The sequence below is a fragment of the Dendrobates tinctorius genome, unplaced genomic scaffold (genome assembly GCF_039654945.1).
Source record: "Dendrobates tinctorius isolate UK_male_01 unplaced genomic scaffold, ASM3965494v1 ptg000022l, whole genome shotgun sequence".
NCBI classification, from domain to species: domain Eukaryota; kingdom Metazoa; phylum Chordata; class Amphibia; order Anura; family Dendrobatidae; genus Dendrobates; species Dendrobates tinctorius.
This window is the reverse complement of record NW_027361690.1, coordinates 9229859-9251822: the sequence shown is the minus strand read 5'-3', so window position 1 is coordinate 9251822 and position 21964 is coordinate 9229859. Positions and strand designations below refer to the sequence as shown.

The 21964-nt window shown below is 44.6% G+C and overlaps 1 protein-coding gene across 1 annotated transcript; it reads left to right on the top strand.

Moving 5' to 3' along the window:
• Positions 1–3: 3 nt before the first annotated feature.
• On the top strand, positions 4–14827 carry LEO1 (LEO1 homolog, Paf1/RNA polymerase II complex component). Its single transcript, XM_073568422.1, has 12 exons — positions 4–137; positions 3673–4572; positions 4686–4793; positions 7040–7137; positions 7945–8090; positions 10937–11021; positions 11866–11960; positions 12040–12174; positions 13266–13401; positions 13691–13874; positions 14171–14271; positions 14649–14827. The coding sequence occupies exons 1-12, from the start codon at positions 74–76 to the stop codon at positions 14754–14756; spliced, it is 2160 nt and encodes a 719-aa protein (XP_073424523.1). The 5' UTR covers positions 4–73; the 3' UTR covers positions 14757–14827.
• Positions 14828–21964: the final 7137 nt, after the last annotated feature.

The following is a 21964-nucleotide window of genomic DNA, read 5'->3' as shown; positions in this document are numbered from 1 at the left end:
GTCCCCTGTTTCCGCCCAGGCACTTCCGCTCCTGCGCACTTCCTCTCAGAGTCTCAGGGAGGCCCGGGCAGACATGGACGCGCTGGAGGGTCTGTTCGGGAGTGATCCGGAGTCCGATAATGAGCAGAAAGGTGACGGTGAGTCCCGCGGAGTGAGCGCTCCACAGAGGGGCACTGCGGCCTATGGGTGGGAATGGCTGTGCGGGCAGTAGGGGGCACTGCACCCTGTCGGAGTGTATTGCAGCAGCTCCTTATGGGACATGATGACGTCACTGTTCTGGTCATTCCTGTCACATGACGCGGGGTGACATCACTAGGCCGCGCCATCACTCCTGATAGGCTCCTGCTGACCCAACAAGGGGGTCAGAATGCGAAATCTTGGTTTTGCCCCCATCGCTGCTGGAAGGGGACGGTGCTGAGCAGGGTCCCAGCTGCCAACACCGTGGTAAATCCTGCTCACACGCCATCACTTTTTTAAAGGGATCCTGACGGCAGGATTGTGCCCAGTAACCTACAGACAGTGTCCGGTTGGCGCCGTTCCACTGATTACAATGACACCTGGTGATGAAATCCGTCTTGTGGTTGTTAATCTTTATTTTCAGTGTTCCGTTCTAGTGCACCTGTCAGCACTTCTGGCCCCTGCCTTTCAGGGCTTATCTACAGCCCGAGCAGATCATTAAAGGGAACCTGTCAGTTGTTTTGGCCGACATCCACTGCGGCCTTCACCTTTCAGGGCATTCTGTAATGCTGTATACAAGCCCCCGATGTAACCTGAAAAATAACTTTTATTATACTCACCCGGGGGGGGCAATCCAGTCCAGTGGGTGTCGCAGGTCCGGTGCCTCCCATCTTCTTGCGATGCCGCCCTCCTGTGGCTTCATGGCTCCCCGGCATCGAGCTCCTGGGCAGGCGTACTTATCTGTCCTGTTGAGGGCAGAGTAAAGTACTGCAGTGCGTAGGCGCCGGGAAAGGTCAGAGAGGCCCAGCGCCTGAGCACTGCAGTACTTTGCTCTTTCCTCAACAGGACAGGGAAGTCGCAGAAGCGCAATGCCAGGAGTGATGAAGCTACAGGAGGGCGGCATCACAAGAAGATGGGAGGTGCCGGACCTGCGACACCCATCGGACCGGACCGCCCCCCCGGATGAGTATAATAAAACTTATTTTTCTTCTCTTTCTGGTCAGATTGGGGGGGGGGGGGGGTTTATCTACAGCATTACAGAATGCCCAGAAAGGTGATGGCCGCATTTGATATCGGCCAAAACAACTAATAGGTTACATTTAATGATCTGCTCGTGCTCTGGAGCAGCCTATGGGGGTCTGATTAGGTATTCATGCTGATGGCTGCTGACAGGTCGCTGATCTCTAGTTTACATAATGAATATACTATCGTGGGGTTATAAAATGAAATTACATTAACCATGCAGGTGCCAGCTATCCGATAAATGCTTCTGCGCAGGCTCAGCTGACACCATCTTGGCGGAGACAATTTTATTTTTCTTCTTGCAACTTGGTGGTGGTGCCTGTGCAGTAGCATCTATCGCATTCTGAATTATGCTACTGTGCAGGCGCAGATGGCGCCATTTTGAGGAAGACTTTTTTTTTTTTTCTTCTCAAATCTATGACTAAATAAAATGAATATATGAATATTATAGATCCGATCGGGCTGCAGCGACAGTGCCGGCATGGTGAATGTAATTTTTTTCCCCCCAAACAATAAGATGTATAGTATGTAAGATGGGGGGGCAGGTCAGTGAGGGATGTGTGACCTGTCAGAAGCCATACTGATGAGTACCACATGAAGACCCCCACAGGCTGCCCCGGGGCACCCACATATCATGAACTCAAAATTGAAAATAAAGATTACACAACAACCACAAGACTGATTTCATCACCAGGTGTCATTGTAATCAGTGTAACAGCGCCGGCCTGACACTGTCTGTAGGTTACTGGGCACAATCCTGCTGACAGGTTCCCTTTAATCTCTTAGTGACTGGAGCTTTTTTTCAGTTTTGCATTTTGATTTTTCGCTCCCCTTCTTCCCAGTGCCATAACTTTTTTTTTAATTTTTCCATCAATATGGCCATGTGAGGGCTTATTTTTTGCTGGACGAGTTGTGCTTTTGAGGAGGGAAAATCGTCCTGTATTCTGGGCCACTCCATGATTACAATACATAACTCATTATCAGTAATTCCTTCCCTCACTGTCCCAGGCTGCTGGCAGCAGTGAGAACAGACTGTGTGATGGCCAGTGATGGGGGTCTGCAGCTTCTAATCTGCACAGGTGATGGCAGTCACTGATGGAATCTGTTGTGTGACAAAGCCTCTGCTGTGTGAATGAGACAGCTCTGTGTCACTGATGTCTTCACACAGCAGCAGATTTGGTGCAGTGTATGTGCGAGCACTGTGTCTCTAATGACACAAATACTGATGGGAGCAGCCTGTCCAATCAGCAGCTGTAACAGTGTGAAGTGTTGGGGGGGGGGGGTGTATGTATGTATTGTGCTGCTTTTACAAATACAGGATCACTGCTGTGTTCTTTCCAATGCTGGAATGATGATAAAGATGAGTGCTGGTGCAGTTTACGGCCAGCCAATGAGTGGGTGGTGCTGGTCACTGGAGCTTGCTGGGAGTTTGGTGGAGCTTCGCACATACACTGCACCAAATCTGCGCTCCTCCTCACTACTTTCACTTTCCATAGATCACTGTTCAGTGTGTGTCTGGGGGAGGAGCAGCTGCTCTCTGCACTGAGGCTGCAAGAGGGGGAGGATTTGTTACTGTGTGATGAGGGCTTCTTCATGTGGACTGGGAGGGCCTGTAGCTATGGAGGGTGGGGTTGTTGCTATAGAGGGCATGTTTGGAGTAGAGTGGGAGGTTACGACTAGTTCTCATTTCAATGCCATAACACCCCCCCCCCCCCCCTTGGACGTTCTGTTCAGAATATCTAGAAAACCGTGCAAACTAGTGACGGAAATTAAATTACTTATTGTCATAATCCTGCAGCCCAGATCTATGTACTGAGATTATGTGAAAAGCCCGGACAATCCCTTTAAGCAAAGGTTTTGTGACTACCAGAGCTTATTGTTCTGACATGGGATAACACCTTTAAGGGGGTTGCTCACTAATGGGACAACCCCAGCTCAATCTGAATGTTTGCCTCCATTGAAATGAAAACACCTATACTCTCTTGCAGCGCTGTTCCAGTGGAGTTGGCACTTGCTTCCTGGAGCTCACATTAAGTTTCTACATCTTGTGTTGTATGATATAAAAACCTCATGTGAGGCCTCAGCCCGATCAGCGCTGGCGTCACTGTCCCCGCCTTCGGACCAAATATTGAGTGTGGGTTGCACCTGCTCTGACTTCCTCTTGATGATCACTTTGTCTGAATGCGGGGACAATGACATCGGCGCTGAGTGTGTGCAGGGCTGATGTGACATCATAACCTCACGGGAGCCCCGGGAATGCGAGTGCTGACGCCGCTGTAACAGCGGCAAAGAATATAAGGGTTTTTATTTTAACCGAGGCAGACGTTCAGATTGGGAAAGGGTTGGGCTAGTAGTGGACAACCCCTTAAGTAGAATTTGTAGGCTAATGTAGATTACAACTGTGGAGTTAGCACTTTCTGTGTATTGTAGTGCTGACGATGAGGTAACCTGACCTGTTATTTCCACCATTAGAAGTCTCGCACTCTGCATCTGGCTCTGATTCGGAACCAAGGAACGCCGGCTCCATGAGTAATGCTTCTGCTAGTGACAGTGAGCACGACGACGATGATGATGGACATTCTGCTTTAAAACCCAGCAACAGAGAACTTTTTGGTGATGATAGTGAGGATGAAGCTGGGTCCCAGCACAGTGGTAGCTACAACCATTCGGAAAGGTCCGATAATCAGTCTGAAGGTAACGTCCACTCTGAGCAAGAGGTAAATGATCATTCAGATGCCGAGCAGCATAGTGGCTCTGAAAACTTTCAGGATGAAGATGATGATAGAGGACACCAATCTGATAATAGCAGCCACCACTCTGAAGCCGAAGGGTCAGAAAAAGATGCCCATTCTGAGGATGAAAAATGGGGCCGAGAGGACAAAAGTGACCAGTCTGATGATGAGAAAATTCAAATGTCGGATGATGAAGCACAGCAATCAGATGATGAGAGAAATATGAGATCAGATGAGGAGATGCAACAGCACTCTGATGAAGACCAAGAAAACCATCAGTCTGATGAGGACGATCACAGACATCACTCAGATGACGATGACCATGATCAGAGACCTTCTGATGATGAGAGACAGCATTCAGATGGAGAAGAACAGGATCATGAACGATCAGATGATGAGGAGCCAAAGCTTCAGAATTCAGATGATGAACGGCTGCGGTCAGATGATGAGCCGCAACATTCAGATGACGAAGACCAAGAGCGACGGCATTCAGACGACGAGTGCGGACAACATTCAGACGACGAGCAGAGACTACATTCAGACGACGAGCAGAGACTACATTCAGATGATGAACTTGATGGCCATCACTCTGATGATGAGCGGCAACATTCAGGTGGTGAAGAACAAGAGCACAAATCAGGTCTGTTTCACTCCTAGGTTTTATCAACACCAACATATTGTGTGTGTGTGTGTGTGATACGTTACAGTCAGGGATTTTGTGCAAGGAGTAACATTTTCTGATTTCTTTCATAGTATCTGGAAAAGGGAGTGACAGTGAAGAGGAGATTGTGCGACAGAGGCATAAGAAAAAGAAACCCCAGTCAGACTCTGAGTTAGACAGTGATGGGGAAGGACCCAAAGGTATGGAAGTATGGGGAGTTTTACGTTTCTGACTTTTACATTAATATTTTTCTATTCAGTTACTGACATTTGATAAAATACTAGTAAGGCTAGTTTCACACTAGCGTTTTGGAGCGCAGCGACGGCCTGCGCAGGCCGCCGCTAAGCCCCGCCCCCTGCCGCGCCCCGCCGGTAGCTCCGCCCACCGGCGCATGACGCTGCATGCGCCCTGCGTCCCCTATCTTTATCACAGGGGGCCCAGGCCGTGCGCAGTATGCGTTTGGCGGCGCATGCGCCTTTTTGACGGTGCGCCGACGCAACCAAAATGCGCCCCCTGTGATAAAGATAGGGGACGCAGGGCGCATGCAGCGTCATGCGCCGGTGGGCGGAGCTACCGGCGGGGGCGGGGCTTAGCGGCGGCCGTGCACAGCTCATAAACGCTAGTGTGAAACTAGCCTTACAGAGTAATTTGTCATCCCTCATGATATTGTATCTTCTGGCTGAACAGAATCTCTTTAAAGTGAACCTGTCAGCTCGTTTTTCCGCTATAAGCTGCTGCCACTGCCTTTTGGGGCTTATCTACAGAATTCTGTAATGCTGTAGATAAGCCCCCGATCTAACCTGAAAGATAAGAAAAATGAGTTTTATTATACTCGCCTGGGGTTGGTGCGGTCCGGGTCCGATGGGTGACGCAGGTCCGGATCCGGTGCCTCCCATCTTCTTTCGACGACACCTTGCTGCTTGCTTCTTCGCTCCGGGGCCATAGCGCTTCTGCGCAGGCGTACTTCTCTGCCCTGTTGAGGGCAGAGTAAAGTACTGCAGTGCACAGGCGCCGAGAAAAGTCAGAGAGGCCCAGCGCCTGAGCACTGCAGTACTTTGCGCTGCCCTCAACAGGGCAGAGAAGTACGCCTGCGCAGAAGCGCTATGGCCCCGGAGTGATGAAGCAAGCAGCAAGGCGTCGTGGAAAGAAGATGGGAGGCATCGGACCCGGACCGCATTGGATCGCCCCTGGGTGAGTATAATAAAACTTGTTGTTCTTCTCTCTCAGGCTCGATTGGGGGCTTATCTACAGCATTACAGAATGCTGTAGATAAACCCCGAAAGGCGGTGGCCACATTTTATAGCAGAAAAACGAGCTATAAGATTAACCATCATTTTAGTTTTTATTTTATAGTTCAATAGTACATATGAAAAGAAGCATTATTGTGAAATCAGAGAAATGTGCTTCTTTTGTCCTTCTGGACAGCATATTCATTTTCAGTTCATGGGGGAAAATCTGTATTCAGTGAAGACAGACTTTCCTATTCCTAAGATGGGAGATGGCAGGGTGCTTTTAAAATTGTACAGGATGGAGGAGCTGGTTCGCAGACACCCACATTCTGCTGTAAGTTCTCCTGAAACAACAGTTACAATTCTCCAAAGAACTTCATGAGCACCAACTGTGATCTCATGTCTCGGTGATGGGAAAATCTGTTTAGTGATAATTTTAACTTTTGAATTGAGAAAGTAGATTTCTCTAAAAAGATATTGCAAAGTTAACATTCTTATTTATAGAAAAAAAAATGTAAACATTTGCTCTTTAATTCTGTGTGGCCGCCTTTTGTAAGTTGTTACGAGCCTAGGCTGTGTCGTAATGCCTTGTAAAGCTTTGTTCACGTGTCTGTATTGCAGTTGTTTGTCTGCTCCACTGTAGGAACAAACAGAAATCTTGCGAAAACAGATCCGTTTGAGAACTGATCACAATTGTAACCATAGGTATCCTATTGATTAGTATGGGATCAGTTTTTAGAATGTATGACACAGCACCGCATACAGAACCTTTTCTTCCATTCTAAAAAAAAACAAACAAAAAAAACCGACTTCATGCGGAGACCAGACGGACCCCATAATACTCAGTAGGGTGTCTCTGCTTCTGTTTTCTATACTTGGCAGACTGATCCATTTTTGTCCTGATTCCATCTCTGCTCTTAAAACAACAGACACAGCACATCCAAACCGACACTGGGACAGAGCCTAATTTTTGTCCGTCAATGAACAGGCCTACAGTAACAGGCAAATTTAAATCCCTCTACTGCTTTCCTTTTCGATCACTCTACTTGCAGCATCTTCAGTAGAGCTGTATTACTTTCATTTATTCTGACCTGCTATACATAGAGCGTACAATATGCCCCCATCTCATAACCCGTTTCGAATATCACATTTATCTAATGATAATCCTATTTAAATATTGTGCATAAAATTGCATATTTAATCATTTCTTTTAATAGATGGAAAAAAGGGCGCCTCTGATTTGTTTGGAGACGCAGATGATATTTCTTCAGACAGCGATGGCGGAGAGAAACCACCAACTCCAGGCCAGCCAATGGTATGTACCCACAGGCATAAAATGACTGGACTTCCTCATTCTAGATATTCCCTTTATTCTCTACAAACCTTTTGAATTCAAGGCAGGCCATAGATAATGCATATAGAGCAGACCTCGGAAAACTGCAGCCTGGTCAAAGGGCCGGAAACTGGCGCATCCCCCATGATTCGGGCGTCCACTGCCTCGATGTCAGTGGTATCTGCATCCTCTATGTGGATACTGTTAAACACACAATAGTGGTTAGAGAGCCACTGGCTCCCTGTTCCACCATTTCACCTGTGTGCCTGCTGCATGACGGTTCAGGGGGAGCAGCATACTGTATGAGGAGGCTGGGAACCAACGTTTTTCGATCTGTGTGGGGAACATCATACTGTGTGTGGAACTATGGGGTCCATCTCTCTTTGAAGGGGGCATCATACTGTGGAGGTGTTGAGAAAAGTTCAAGGGCTGAATAGCAGGGATGGAAAAAACAGTAAATGATCTGTTTTTTATCAGCTGCTACTGATAACATGTTGGGGCTTATTGTGACGTATTATCTATTGGCAGTAGTAGTAGCGAGTCAGCCACTTTTTTCTTTTGCAGCAGATTTGTTGCATCTCTCCCCGATATATAGTCAATAAGCAGCAAGTGTGAGAATTATTGTTTTCACTGTTAATTCATGTGAATATATTATCGTGTAATCACAAATCACTTGGCAATGAAAAAAAATGTTCTTGTTTGTGGATTGGACGCATTCTAACATTATATGTATATTTGTCATATGCTGCATTAGGAAGCCTGATTCACTCACCTTTTTTGACTTTCCAGGATGAAGATGGAATGGACCACGATCATCAAGAAGAGGAACCTGTTCCCGAGACCAGAATAGAAGTGGAGATCCCTAAAGTGAACACAGACCTTGGAAACGACTTGTATTTTGTGAAGCTTCCTAACTTTCTCAGTGTTGAGCCCAGGTGAGGCATAATGAGGGAAAATCTGAAAGCTAAATCCCACCATAATTCAGAAGTTCAGTATTCAGATTGTAATTGCTCATATCAATCCCTGAACTTAGGGCATTGCCCCGTGATCTTGGTGCGGATATTATTGGTTTGCTTTTTTTTTCTTGTTTCATCCCTTCTTCCAACAGCTGTAACTTTTTATTTTCTTGCCCAAATAGCCATGTGGGGTCTTATTTTCAGGACGACTTGTACTTTTTATTGACACCATTCACTCTACCATGTGATGGACTGAGAGACGGGTAGAAAAAATTCCAAGTTTTGTGAAATTTAGAAAAACAAACAAAAAACCCCACACAGTTCTGCAATTGCTTTTGGAGTTTTGTTTTTATGGTGTTCAATGCGTAGTGAAAACAACTTGTAATTACACTTCTCCAGGTCAGTACTATTATGGCAATGCCAAACGTGTGTGTTCGCGTGTATATATTTGGTCTATAGAGCGATCATCGTTATTGATGGCATTTTGAGGTAGATACAATATTTTGATATCTACTTGCATATTTTTTTTTTTTTTTTTTTTTTTAGAAGTTGCGGCAACTGCAAAACTGTAACTTTGTCGTTTTTTTTGTCTTTTTTCCTCTGTACAGTTTTTACCAACCGGGTTAATTTTTACATTTTGATCGGACTTTCAGGTTTTTTTTTTTTTTTTTTTTTAATTTAACATTTCTATTAGGGGAAAGCAAGGGTGATTTGATTTATTCTTTGAAATATATCTTTAAAAAAAAAAAAAAAAAATATATATATATATATATATATATATATATATATATATATATATATATATATATATATATATATATATAATATGTGTGTAAAAAAAAATAGGCAGCACTCAAATTAAATGTGAAAAAAAAAAAGTGGATACTTTACTGATCCTCAAGTGGCAACGTTTCAACGGTGACCCGTCTCTATCAAGCTTGATAAAGACGGGTCACCGTTGAAACGTTGCCACTTGAGGATCAGTAAAGTATCCACTTTTTTTTTTCACATTTAATTTGAGTGCTGCCTATTTTTTTTACTTTTGTTATATATACATATATATACACATACACTTTTTTTTACTTGTTACTTAATTGCATTTGGGGACTTAAACCTCCCTGCGATCGCCTGATCTTACTATATACCGTAATACACAATGCCGAATGTACGGTAGTTACAAATCACGATCTCCTTCATAAAAGCACAATCCTGGTAGGCACGGGGGTGGTGGAATGATACTCTTAAGCCCCCATCACACACAGCGAGATCGCTGCTGAGTCACAAGTTTTGTGACGCAACAGCGATCTCGCCAGCGACATCGCTGTGTGTGAAAGCCCTTTTTTGATCGTTGGTCTCCCGCTGGCCAGCATGCATTGCTGCGTGTGGCAGGCGGGAGACCAGCGAGCTGGAGCTGGTATCCAAGGTAAACTGCGGGTAACTAAGGGCGCGCGCCACTTAGTTACCCGCTGTGTACCTTAGATACCAGCGTGCTGGTGTTGGGAGCTGGAATCTAAGGTACACAGCGGGTAACTAAGCGACATGTGCGCTTGTTACCCATGTCGTTGCTGTCCTGATCGCTGCTGAGATCTGCCTGTTTGACAGCTCACCAGCGATCATGAAGCGACACACCAGTGATCCTGACAAGGTCATATCGTTGTTGGGATCGCTGGTGCGTCGCTATGTGTGACGGGGGCCTTAGGATGGTATGTCCCCAGGCCGCGCTCTGTAAATCCCACTGTTAGAGATTGACATTGGCATTTAACAGGTTAATGGCAGCAGGCTAGGCTCAGCTGCACCTGCAGCTCTTAGTGGCAGATAATGGCTGAATAAAACAACCATCATCTGCCAGGAATGGTGCAAGATCATCCCCTAAGCCCGCTCTATCTACGTGCGTTTGAACGCAACACATGTACGGCCGCTTGTTAAGGGGTCAAAGAGGATCTCTCACCAGGTCAGTAGTGGCCAGTTTTTGCTGTTTTATATGCGTTGCTCCCCTAAGTAATCTCTTTATTTTATTAAATCCGCAATACAGATCCAGAGATGTGAGCCTTTTATATAGTGCTAAGTTTTATGGTCCTTACCAAGAGGGTGGTTTTCTCAGGCTTTTCTTGGGGTGTGGTGGGGAGGGGATATCGGCTGTTCTGTTTTATTACCCTCTAAGCAACTTAAAAATAAATAAAAACTCTGCCGAACAGTGAGAGTGGGAAAAGCTGGCCCCTTTATTTCCGCCTTGGATTATAATGTCGGCAGTCCCAACAGTGGGGCACCATCATTCTGTCCTGTGAATCAGTGACCAATTTATTCTGTGGGGGAACCCTAACCAAATTTGTTGAAGGGGTTCTCTCCTCAAAATAGAAAGCCTTCTAATGAAAAAATACTTCCGAAATGTGAGCCATTTTCAAAAATAATCCCTCTATTCTACTTCATTGCGGAGGGTCCTGTGTGGGAGACCCCCCCTCCTCTATGATGTCCATATGCCTGAGTAAGGCTGGTGGACAGGGTTTTTTCTTTCTGAAGCAACCCCTTTAAGAGTTCCTGTAAAGAGTAGCTCTTTCTCTGCAGCCAGCGGACCCCGGTGATCAGCCTGCCCTCCAGGAGCTGCCTAGAGAAAGAGAAAGGTGTCAGTGTGGTGCCCACCGTCCTGTAGATTCGTATACTCCGAGTATGGGAGGAGACCGTATTAATGTGGTGTAAGTGAGGAGCAGCATTATATGACTACGAGGAGACATCGGCGCCCTGTATTTCACTTTGTCATATACGGTTCCCATGTGACATTACTATTAGTAGTCAGATTTCTTATACTTGTGTATGTATTTTTTCTTTAGACCCTTTGATCCACAATACTATGAAGATGAGTTTGAAGATGAAGAAATGTTGGATGAAGAAGGCCGAACTCGGCTGAAACTAAAGGTATTTTTCTATTCATCTGGATTTTATTGATTTTCATTTTTAAAGTGGGAGAGCAGCAAATAAGATTGATTTAATGGAACAATTATTTATATAAAGACGCCCCCCGAAGACGCGCGTTAGGGTCCCTCTCCCACTTCTACCCACAGGTTGGTCTTCTTAGTATCTCCTTATCTCTTCCATTATTAGCCTCTTGGTTGTTTAATATCAGTGACTTTGTTCATATACCTTGATCTATATATAGGTCAATATCTGCACCTTTGACTAGTATATTTGTTCAGTGTCTGTCATTATGTATTATCTGTACACTATAGGATTAAATATTATTTTTAGTAAGTCTGATTTGACCACTATAGAATTATTGCACCATGCGCTTTATATAATCCTGCACAGATAGAGTTCACTTAAGGATTGACTATATGCTATGTATTGTCTTTGACACTGATTAGACATTTAACCTGTACATCAATCTGTTGGGACGTAGCACTAAGGCGTCTCCATCTTTTGTATATTTTTTAACATGTTTATTTTTTATCTACTTCTAATATTCGCAATAAACTTGAATATATACTTTTTGTATATTGTTCGATTGCCTAGTTCTTTCTTTGGTTAATTAAGTGTATAAAGAATGAAAATACTCTGATCTGTTGTAGGTACGTGATGTGTAAATGAAATAATTGGCCTGTGGTGCATTTGAATGATTCTAGAGATGAGTAAAGTTTGGTATCATGGGGGATGGGCCTTTTACCCCATGTCCCGTCATTAGATCATAGGTGGCACGTATTTGGGTGATGTATGTGTTTTAAACTAAATAAAATCTTATTATGTTTTTCTTTCTTACAAATAGGTAGAAAATACCATCAGGTGGAGAACCCGCAAGGATGAGGAGGGAAGCGACATCAGGGAGAGTAATGCACGTATTGTGAAATGGTCTGATGGCAGGTAAGCGTCATGCCGGAGTGCTCCTCTGCTTGCATTTGGTGACTGGCCTTTTGTGTAATGTTTGCCTTGTTTCTCGCAGTATGTCCTTACACTTGGGTAATGAAGTATTTGACGTCTACAAAGCTCCATTACAAGGAGACCACAACCATCTTTTTATCAGACAAGGAACAGGTTTACAAGGTCAGGCTGTATTCAAGACCAAGCTGACATTCAGGTAACAACATTTTTTTTTTTTTTTACCATATTTTCAATATTTCCACAAGTTGAAGTTGTTTTTTTGTTTTTTTTTTTTTTTTTGTGAGATTTATGACGGCGTGGATTGCAGTACTAGGTGGTATTTCCTGTGCATTATGTGTATTTTCAAGAGTGCAATAATGGGGTATTTAATAGGAGGGGTACAAAGTTTCTTGAATACGATCCATGCTGTACAGAGCTTTGAAGGGAATCTGTCAGCAGGTTTTTGCTATGTAATCTGAGGAAGCATGAGGTAGGGGCTAAAACAATGAATTCAACCATGTGTCACTTATTAGGATGTGTGCTGTTTACTTAGTGAAGGTTTTATCACTAAGACATTATCATTGCTGTGACTAGTGTTCATGTGCCTCCTGTTCTGACTCCGCCCCCTCCTGTGATAAGCAGCTCCCTGTCAATAGACTATGTACATAGAGACCCTAGAGTGGGTGTGGTTGGCTTTCTCCGCTCTGCGTCATGCTGCATCTAAGAACTGATTGTGTCATGACTGCTGCACGCAGTAATCTAAGTGATAATCGTTGGATTCAGCTTCTCTGTTCCTACATTATGCTACGCTCGGAACAGGCAGCAAAAATCTGGTGACAGATTCCCTTTAACAGGGTAGCTCTAGTAATGCTGGGGGAGTTTAATTTTTGTCAGATTTCATGTGGAGGGATGTAGATGGTTTTGTCCTTCTAGTTTCTGAATGTATCAGACAAAAAAAATGTTCTGAATGTTTCTGCCTTAAGTTTTGTTTCTAGTCCTTAATGACCCTGTGCATACGAACCCCCTTGGAGCATTTTCCATCCTGGGGTATGGAGACTGCTCATGTAAAGCTATGCCATGTGTGAGGCCTAATAGAGAGATGCTGGATAACTTCTCAGGGTTGTCCTCTATGGAGCTCTTTCTGTTTGCCCCCTGACATGTGATCATAATAGTGCAGCAATTCGCCACCCCCTGGCATACAGCTATTCTATTGGTATAGACTACAAAGTCAGATAAAACTTTGTTACAGTCCTGTTATACCTACTAAAGTAATGTAATATACATATATTCATCTTTATTGTCCTTCAGACCTCATTCCACAGACAGCGCCACTCACAGGAAGATGACCCTGTCCCTTGCAGACAGATGTTCTAAGACTCAGAAGATCAGGATTCTTCCAATGGCAGGACGTGATCCAGAGTCTCAGAGAACAGAAATGATTAAGGTAGACTATGTGTTAGGACTTGTAAGTAGCATTATCCTGTAAAATTACATGTAACCATCAGAAATGTACAGGCCGGGTTTGTATTTCTTTACCCGTCGTGTTTGTATGCAGACCAGATTGCGCATTACCTTGTTATATAGCTGCCACTACATAACACATAAGGAACCTAACACTACCAGACTTATAACCCATAAATCCTGGATCCTCTGTTGGGAATATCCTACCACAAGCATGTACAGCACCTGGAAGCTTTCTTCAGAACTAAAACATTTTCTCGTGTTTTACGTAGAAAGAAGAGGAGAGGCTAAGGGCTTCAATCCGCAGAGAGTCGCAGCAGCGCCGAATCAAGGAAAAGCAGCACCAACGTGGCCTGAGTGCAAATTACCTGGAGCCTGACCGCTATGATGACGATGACGAAGGAGAAGAGGCAATCAGCCTGGCTGCTATCAAGAACCGATATAAGGGAGGAAGAGGTAATGAAACGTTCATGTCCCATCTGTACTCTGGAGGTTTTAGTCACTCTATGCTTTTACAACACACGTCCACCAGGGGGCATTGTGGAGTTTCTGAATGATAGGAATTGATCATTATTGTGCTGTGTACTCACACCGTAGCTTTAAATGAATAAATACGATGTGGTGCAGTATCTGGTATTTTCTGCTTTCCAAATTGATACTTCTGTAGCACTAGATAATCACGTGCTGTTTTACTCGTGCTGCACAGTTGCTGGAATGTGGAATTATATTGAGCCTTGACTTGTTTTTTTCAGAGGAAAGGGCCCGGATCTACTCATCTGACAGTGATGAAGGCTCAGATGATGAGAAAGCTCAGAGACTACTGAAAGCAAAGAAACTGAACAGTGATGAGGAGGTGAGTCCAGGACGGTGCATGTAGACAAACTTGATTACCATACATGCTTTCTGATGGCCAGTAATTGTCACCAAGGTCCAGAATCATCGGTCTGAAGTCATCTTATATTTCTTAGTGCATACTGTATTGTATTACTCACTGTCAACAATGCTTACATAACCCATTATTTCCAGCAAGTAACAATTTACATGAGCCCCAGCCGTAAATGAGCAGTAATGAGTGTCCGCAGCACAAACACTAGTCACACTGGAAACTATTGAATTGTTTGCTTGCAATAGCCGCTTTCAGAGTAATTGTGATTTTTATCAATGTCCTGTACTCGGAATGATCAGAAAGTGTCTGGTGTGTGATCATTGGACTGTCCTTCTCATGTCTAGGAGGGAGAACCTTCGAAGAAGAGGAAGTCAGATGATGAAGACAAAGCCAACAAAAAGCACAAGAAATACGTCATAAGTGATGAGGAGGATGAAGATGAGGACTTGTAACATGCGTCTATATATTGTTCATGCTGTACATAGCTTGGATTCTGTTCATTGAATAAATTTATAAAATACTACGGTTCTTACATGATTGTGCTAATCTGATACAACATAAAACTGAATCTCTGTTTTAGGGCTCATACTCATCTACAAGAAAAACTGACTAATGCAATCTGATAAAAAAAAAAAAAAAAAATTGGATTGCACTCTGACCAATGCTAATCTATGCGTCCCTACTCATCTGATTTTTTTTTTTTTTTGTTTTGTTTTTTCTCGTCTCCGATTGGAATGAGAAAAAAATTGCAGCATGTTGCGATTGTCCTCATATCTCAAACAAAAATTGCCAATCTAAGTCAGTGGGTGTGATTTAAAAAAAAAAAAAAAAAAAAAATCACACGGACCATGCGAGTGCCGTACGACTGTTACACACCCATGTCCTTTGAAAAGCCGGCAATTCATCTGCCGCGTACAGTAAAATCACAGCGTGACCTGATAAAATAGAATAGGTACACATAAAGATGTCAGGGACACATATAATTAATGCAGTGCTTGTGTAGCTTACTTTACATGTTTGTTTTTTGTTTTTTTTTGTACTTAATTATTTTCTGAAAAAATGGCGTGGGATTCCCCAATGTTTTATTAACCACCAGATGGAAAGCAGACTGCTGGGGGCCGATGTTTATAGCCAGGGAAGGGGGTAATATCCATGGAGCTTTCCAGGCTATTGATATCAGCTCACAGCCTTATGCATAGCCTTTTCTGGTTATTAAAAGGCTACCCCTATAATTCAGGACCAGCAAAGGGTAGGAAGACAGCTGCAGGCTGATATTATTAGCCTAGGAAGAGGCCATGGATATTGACCCCCCCCGACTGAAAACATCAGCTCTCAAGACACCACAGAAAAGTCACATTTATAAGATTCACCAATTCTAGCACTTGGCCTCGCTCTTCCCACTTGCCCTGGGGTGTGATAGTTGAGGGTGTTGATGTCAGCTTGGTATTATCATGTGACATCAAGCCCAGAGGTTGGTAATGCTGCTAGTTTGTATGTTCTCCCCGTATTTGTGTGGGTTTCCTCCGGGTACTCCGGTTTCCTCCCACACTCCAAAGACCTACTGATAGGGAATTTAGATTGTGAGCCCCATCGGGGACAGCGATGAAAATGTGTGCAAACTGTAAAGCGCTGCGGAATATGTTAGCGCTATATAAAAATAAAGATTATTATTATAGGCATGTACCAGTTGTGTAACACAGCATGCATCACCTGGGTGTGCGACAAGCTTAGCTTCTCAATCCCCTCCAAACGTGGACCCCAATGAGTCCTGGTACGTCTGATTCCACTTGGGTCAAAAAACAGTCACTCACTGACGATTATTTGATTTTTAAAAAAACACTTCATACACAGTGAGGAGTCAACTTTCTGTCTATGGACAGCCTTTTACATATGTCTGTCCTGGTGTACAGTGACACGCTCAAAATACTGCATATATGGAGCGCCCACCAGGGCAGCGGGGTACTCGGTACAGGGCCGCTTTTTAAAGGGGCAGTGTCACAGCAGCGGTGACCCGGTACGTGGCTCTGGGCGTCCACTAAAAGGGGTATATTTACAAGGGATGAAAAAGACAAGAGTTTTTGTAATAAGTGTTCGTGACGCCACCTGTGGTATCTGATTAGAAGGGACCAGTGCAGCTGTGCAGATCCTCTGGGACTGAAGGTGTGATGCAGCAGAGTTGATATAGCTCCCCACAGGCAGAGCTTAGTCCCAGGGCAGATGAAAGTAGTTGAGGAAGATGGTGATGTAGTATTTAGCAAGGGATGTAGCAGTGCTGAGTAGGTATTGCAGAAAGAATTCAAAGGACACAACAGAGTGAAGTTTTCTTTACCTTTTACTGTGCTTTGTAGGTACAGTCCAGGGCTCAAGTTACAGTTGGTACAGGAGTTGGCCAGCCTGAAAGCAATTTGGGAATCTCTCTACAGAGATGGGTTGTGAGGTCTCCTTTCTAGCGCTATTCTCTGAGGTACTTGCTGTTATGAACTCCACTCACAAGTTCCTCTTTGTCTGTTACTTAGAACTCCACTCGCATGACAGGCAGCTGTAGCCTCCTTCATGAACCGCTCCTAATGGCGTCTCTGGCTCACACGTGTTGCTGTGTCGTTGAGTCTTAGTTGGGAACAGAGGTTGTGCAGCCTCTTATCCTCCGGATTCTGCTGTGGGATACCTTAGCATCCACACAGCCTCGGACTCCGGCGTCTGGTCTCTGGCGCTTCAGCTTGGGGATGAGCTCTGCTATAGCTCCCATCCCCAGCTCTCTCTTCCCTGCTCAGGCATCAACTAACTACTTCCTCCTCCTGACCAGAGAGCAGCTCCTCAGAAGTGTTTAGAGCTCCCTCTGCTGGCCTGGAGCAGGAACTGTTGTATGCTGGAACTACCTGATACAGATCCTTTCCTTGCCTTCAGGCATGACATAACTCTCCCTAGGAGGGAGGTAAGGCCACTGTGGCGACCGTACTCCTGGGGGCGCCACATATAAATGAAGGCACAATATGACACAACCTAATGATGGGATTCTGTGACCCCATCATAGCCTTGACAATGTAGAATACGCTTCAGGCAATCTATTGTGACATAAACAAAACTGAATAAAGCTTATAGATGACTAGACAGGCCGCTGTAAGATCACAATAGAACTAAGCCTATAATGAAGACTCTTTATTCTGACATAACTCCAGTAAAGAACTTCTGTAATTTCAATTTAGGAATCAAGACACTGACTATTGTGACTTTACCAATGCAGAGTACAGCCTCAGAACATCACATCATAAGAAACACAGCCTAGTAATAGACACATACCACCGTGACATCACCACATTTGAACACAGCCTAGTGATAAACACAATCATCATAACAAAACAGTCCAAGAATAAAGACAAACACCATTGTGACATCATTAGAAAAAAAAAAACTACTAGAAATAGATGAACACTTGTGACCTATAAATGAAAACAAATGCTATTATGGCATCCTAGTGGAACAATGCTTAGTATTGTGAAATGAGCACAAAAAAACACCAGCTGGGGGTCATTTGACTTTGATAAGTAGGCAGGTCACCAATGGTAGGTATCTCCCTGTCTGTATACAAGGAGAAACTTGTAAAGGAGTGCGGAGTGGGCAGAAGCCTTGAATTGGTCATGTGAGACACTTGGTCCCCATCAGATTTTTGAAACAAGTTTTTTTTTTTTAAACACTTCTTCGTAATGCATAGCTACAATAACAGCTGGTTTCTGCTCTGTGGCCTTAAGCCCCCGTCACACACAGCGAGATCGCTGCTGAGTCACAAGTTTTGTGACGCAACAGCTATCTCACCATCGATATCGCTGTGTGTGACGGGTATCGCTGATTGTGCTCAAATGCCCCTGGACTTTTTTTTTGATCGTTGGTCTCCCGCTGGCCAGCACGCATCGCTGCCAGCTCGTATCCAAGGTAAACAGCGGGTTTCTAAGCGCCGCTCATCACTTAGAAACCCGCAGTGTACCTTAGAAACAGGCAGCTTCACCAGCGGTCAGCACCAGCGAGTCGCTGTGTACCTTAGATACCAGCGCGCTGGTGCAGGGAGCTGGTAACCAAGGTAAACAGCGGGTTTCTAAGGGCCGCGTGGCGCTTATAAATCCGATGTTTACCTTGGTTACCAGCTCCCTGCACCAGCGCGCTGGTATCTAAGGTACACAGCGACTCGTTGGTGCTGATCGCTGGTGAAGCTGCCTGTTTGGCAGCTCACCAGCGATCATGTAGCGACACACCAGCGATCCTGACAAGTTCATATCGTTGTCGGGATCGCTGGTGAGTCGCTATGTGTGACGGGACCCTTATTTTAGAGGGAACTTGACAGCTTATTTTTTGCTGCCCAAACCAAAGACCACTCACTCTATACAAATCAGCCTAAGAATAAGGACATTATCCCAATAGGCCATAGCTTAGAAGTGAGTTCAGTAGCAGAAGCATTTAATTGCTAATTTCTCTTAGGCCTGTTTCACACTTCCGTTTTTTCAAATCCGTCAAAATCCGTTGGTTTCCGTAAAAAAACGGATCCGCCATTTTTTTGCAGGATCCGTTTTTTTTGTCCCATAGACTTCCATTTGTGGTTACCGCGGATCCGTCAAAAAAACGGATCCGTTTTTTTAAAAACTGATCCGTTTGCATCAGTTTCCGTCAAAAAAACGGAAACGGATCCGTTTGGCGGACACAAAAACGGAAGTGTGAAACAGGCCTAAGACATCATGTAAGAGGCTGGTTTAGTCATTCTCCTGCGATACTCCATTTACATTGGCACAAAGGATTTGTTAGAGAACCACAGAGATGTGCTCTACAATTGCTTCACTTAACCCCCCCAGCATAAATTAAGGTACCGTACTTGTTTCTTACTTTCCTAGGATCTGTTCATATTTTTGCCTTCTGCCAGAGATATAAAATATTCCATGTTATTCAGTCTCTTTTTATATTTTAGGATAGCAATTTATGCTATTGGTATATATATAGGGCAGCATGGTGGCTCAGTGGCTAGCACTGCAGTGTTTGCGTGGGTTTCCTCCGGGTTCTCTGGTTTCCTCCCACACTCCAAAGACATACTGATAGGGAATTTAGATTGTGAGCCCCATCGAGAACAGTGCCAATAATGTCTGTAAAGCGCTGTGGAATTAATGGCGCTATATAAATAAGTAAAATAAATATTTTCACAGCATAATGACTACAGGGGGTGATGGTTGTGGATCTACCTTTGAGTAAGATGCAAAGTTACCAACCCTTAATTTTGTTGGAGATTTCCAAAAATATGCGGCAAAATTTGAAAACCAAAAGTGAATTTAAAAAAAAAAAAAATTTTTGCGTATAGGTATAGACCAGACATACTGATGTGACCAAACTGGTATTTACTCTCCACTGTAAAGTCATGATAATTACGGTGCTATCACAATAACCTGTCCAATCTCCCTCCGGTTTCACAAAACGTGCAAGCGTAACTGTAGTGACATCATGTATGAAAATGTAACAACGTTCTTCATTCTAGAGGTATCAAAGGTTACAAAGACCCAAGAAGAAAAATGCTGCAGGCCTCCTTCCATGTAATAATGATGCCCATCCACTGTGGGGAAGTACTACACCAAGATTCTCCAAAGTGAATGCTTCTGTAATTCTCTTCTGTGTAGTTCACTATAGGTGGGAGATCATCTCTCGGGAGAACAAGGGTACCCCATGTCCCTAGTTTGCTAATTAGCAGCTAAAATCTCAGCTCTCTAAATTGAAGTCTATGTGGGTGATGAGAAAAGACAATCATTGATTTTATTTATTATGCTTTGCTTACATAGTGCCATCATATTCCACAGCGCTTTATTATTATTTTATTATACATTTATATAGCGCCATTTATTCCATGGAGCTTTACATGTGAAAAGGGAAAATATAGACAAGTACAATAAACGTGCAAGACAAGGGACACACAAGTACAGAAGGAGAGAGGACCCTGCCCGCGAGGGCTCACAGTCTACAGGGATGGGTGAGGATACAATAGGAGAGGGGAGAGCTGGTTGTGCAGTGGTTCAGTAGACCGAGGATCATTGCAGGCTGTAGGCTTGTCGGAACAGGTGGGTCTTCAGGTTCTTCTTGAAGGTTTCCGTTGTTGGTGAGAGTCTGATGTGTTGCGGCAGAGAGTTCCAGAGTATGGGGGAAGCACGGGAGAAGTCTTGTATGCGATTATGGGAAGAAGAGATGAGGGGGGAGTAGAGAAGGAGATCTTGAGAGGATCGAAGGTTGCGCGGGTAGGTACCGGGAGACCATGTTACAGATGTATGGAGGAGACAGGTTATGGATGGCTTTGTATGTCATGGTTAGGGTTTTGAACTGGAGCATCTGGACAATAGGAAGCCAGTGAAGGGCCTCGCATGGGGGGGACAGGTGGATTAGTTGGGCAGCAGAGTGTAGGATAGACTGGAGTGGTGCTGGAGGGGAGGCCAGAGAGTAGGAGGTTGCAGTAGTCGAGGCGGAAGATGATAAGGGCGTGCACTAGTGTTTTTGTGACTGAGGAATGCGCGTGTTAGGAGTGGCGGAAGGCACTAAATAAAAAATATAAATGAAGTGCCTTCGGCACTGGGGGTCCACCGTGCGGTTGGTGGAGAAACCGCAGTTAAGTGACGACAGAGCAATCTGGCGGTAATGTGCGCAGGGTTAGATGACACCCAGGTTCACTAAGGAATCTCTGTTAAACGCACAGAGCAGATAAAGAAAATATAACAACGTTGAGCCTGTTAAGAACACAGGGACTCAGCGGTGCACGAGCGGTATATGGTCACCGGAGTAGTTAAAAGACTGCACTCACTCCGCCAGGACCTACCGTAAACTCTTGTGAAAAATAGGCGCTGCAATTGCAGACGCAAACAACAGCTGCTACAGCAGCGCGGCGTGAGACTGGCCGCAAGGTAACACCGCAGTAACGCAAGTGCGATGTTAGACGCAAGTGCAATAGTGGAGCAATGGCGTGCTGGCGCTATTTGTTGGCTATGACTCATTCCCTCACACAACCGTAATATGCAAGGAAGGGGGTTTCAAATGAGTCATTCACCAGCACATGCATCCATCCACATACACCCAGCAGCAGGTATGACTATACTAGCGCATGGCGGAACAGCCATGCGCGCTTTTTATAGCAAACGGGACCTTCCAAAGGCTTCCAGATCTCTGAGCTGAGCCAATGGAATCTGGAGCAGAACCTGAGCACCTGACTCCTGAGCTCCAATGGCCGATTGTCCCATGAGCATGCTCAGAAGAAGGGACGAAGGACTTAGCCTCCGGAGAGAGTTGCTGTAAAGCAATCTCCTCTGCAATCTCCTTTGCATTAGACAAAGAGCAGGAGACTGCAGCATGTGAGGGTCTAGATTCCTGCCTAGTAAAGGCCGAAATCTGACTCCTAACAGCGCGGATCCGGGAAATATTTTTGAGTTTGAGGCGGTAGGAGGAGGCAAGGGCTTGGATATGTGGTTTCAAAGAGAGAGCAGAGTCGAGGATCACCCCAAGGCACCGAGTGTGCGGGACTGAGGAAAGAGAGCAGCCATTGACATTGATGGATAGGTCTGGTGGAGGGGTAGAATGAGATGAGGGAAAGATGATGAATTCTGTTTTGTCCATGTTCAGTTTGAGAAAGCGAGTAGAAAAGAAGGCTGAAATAGCA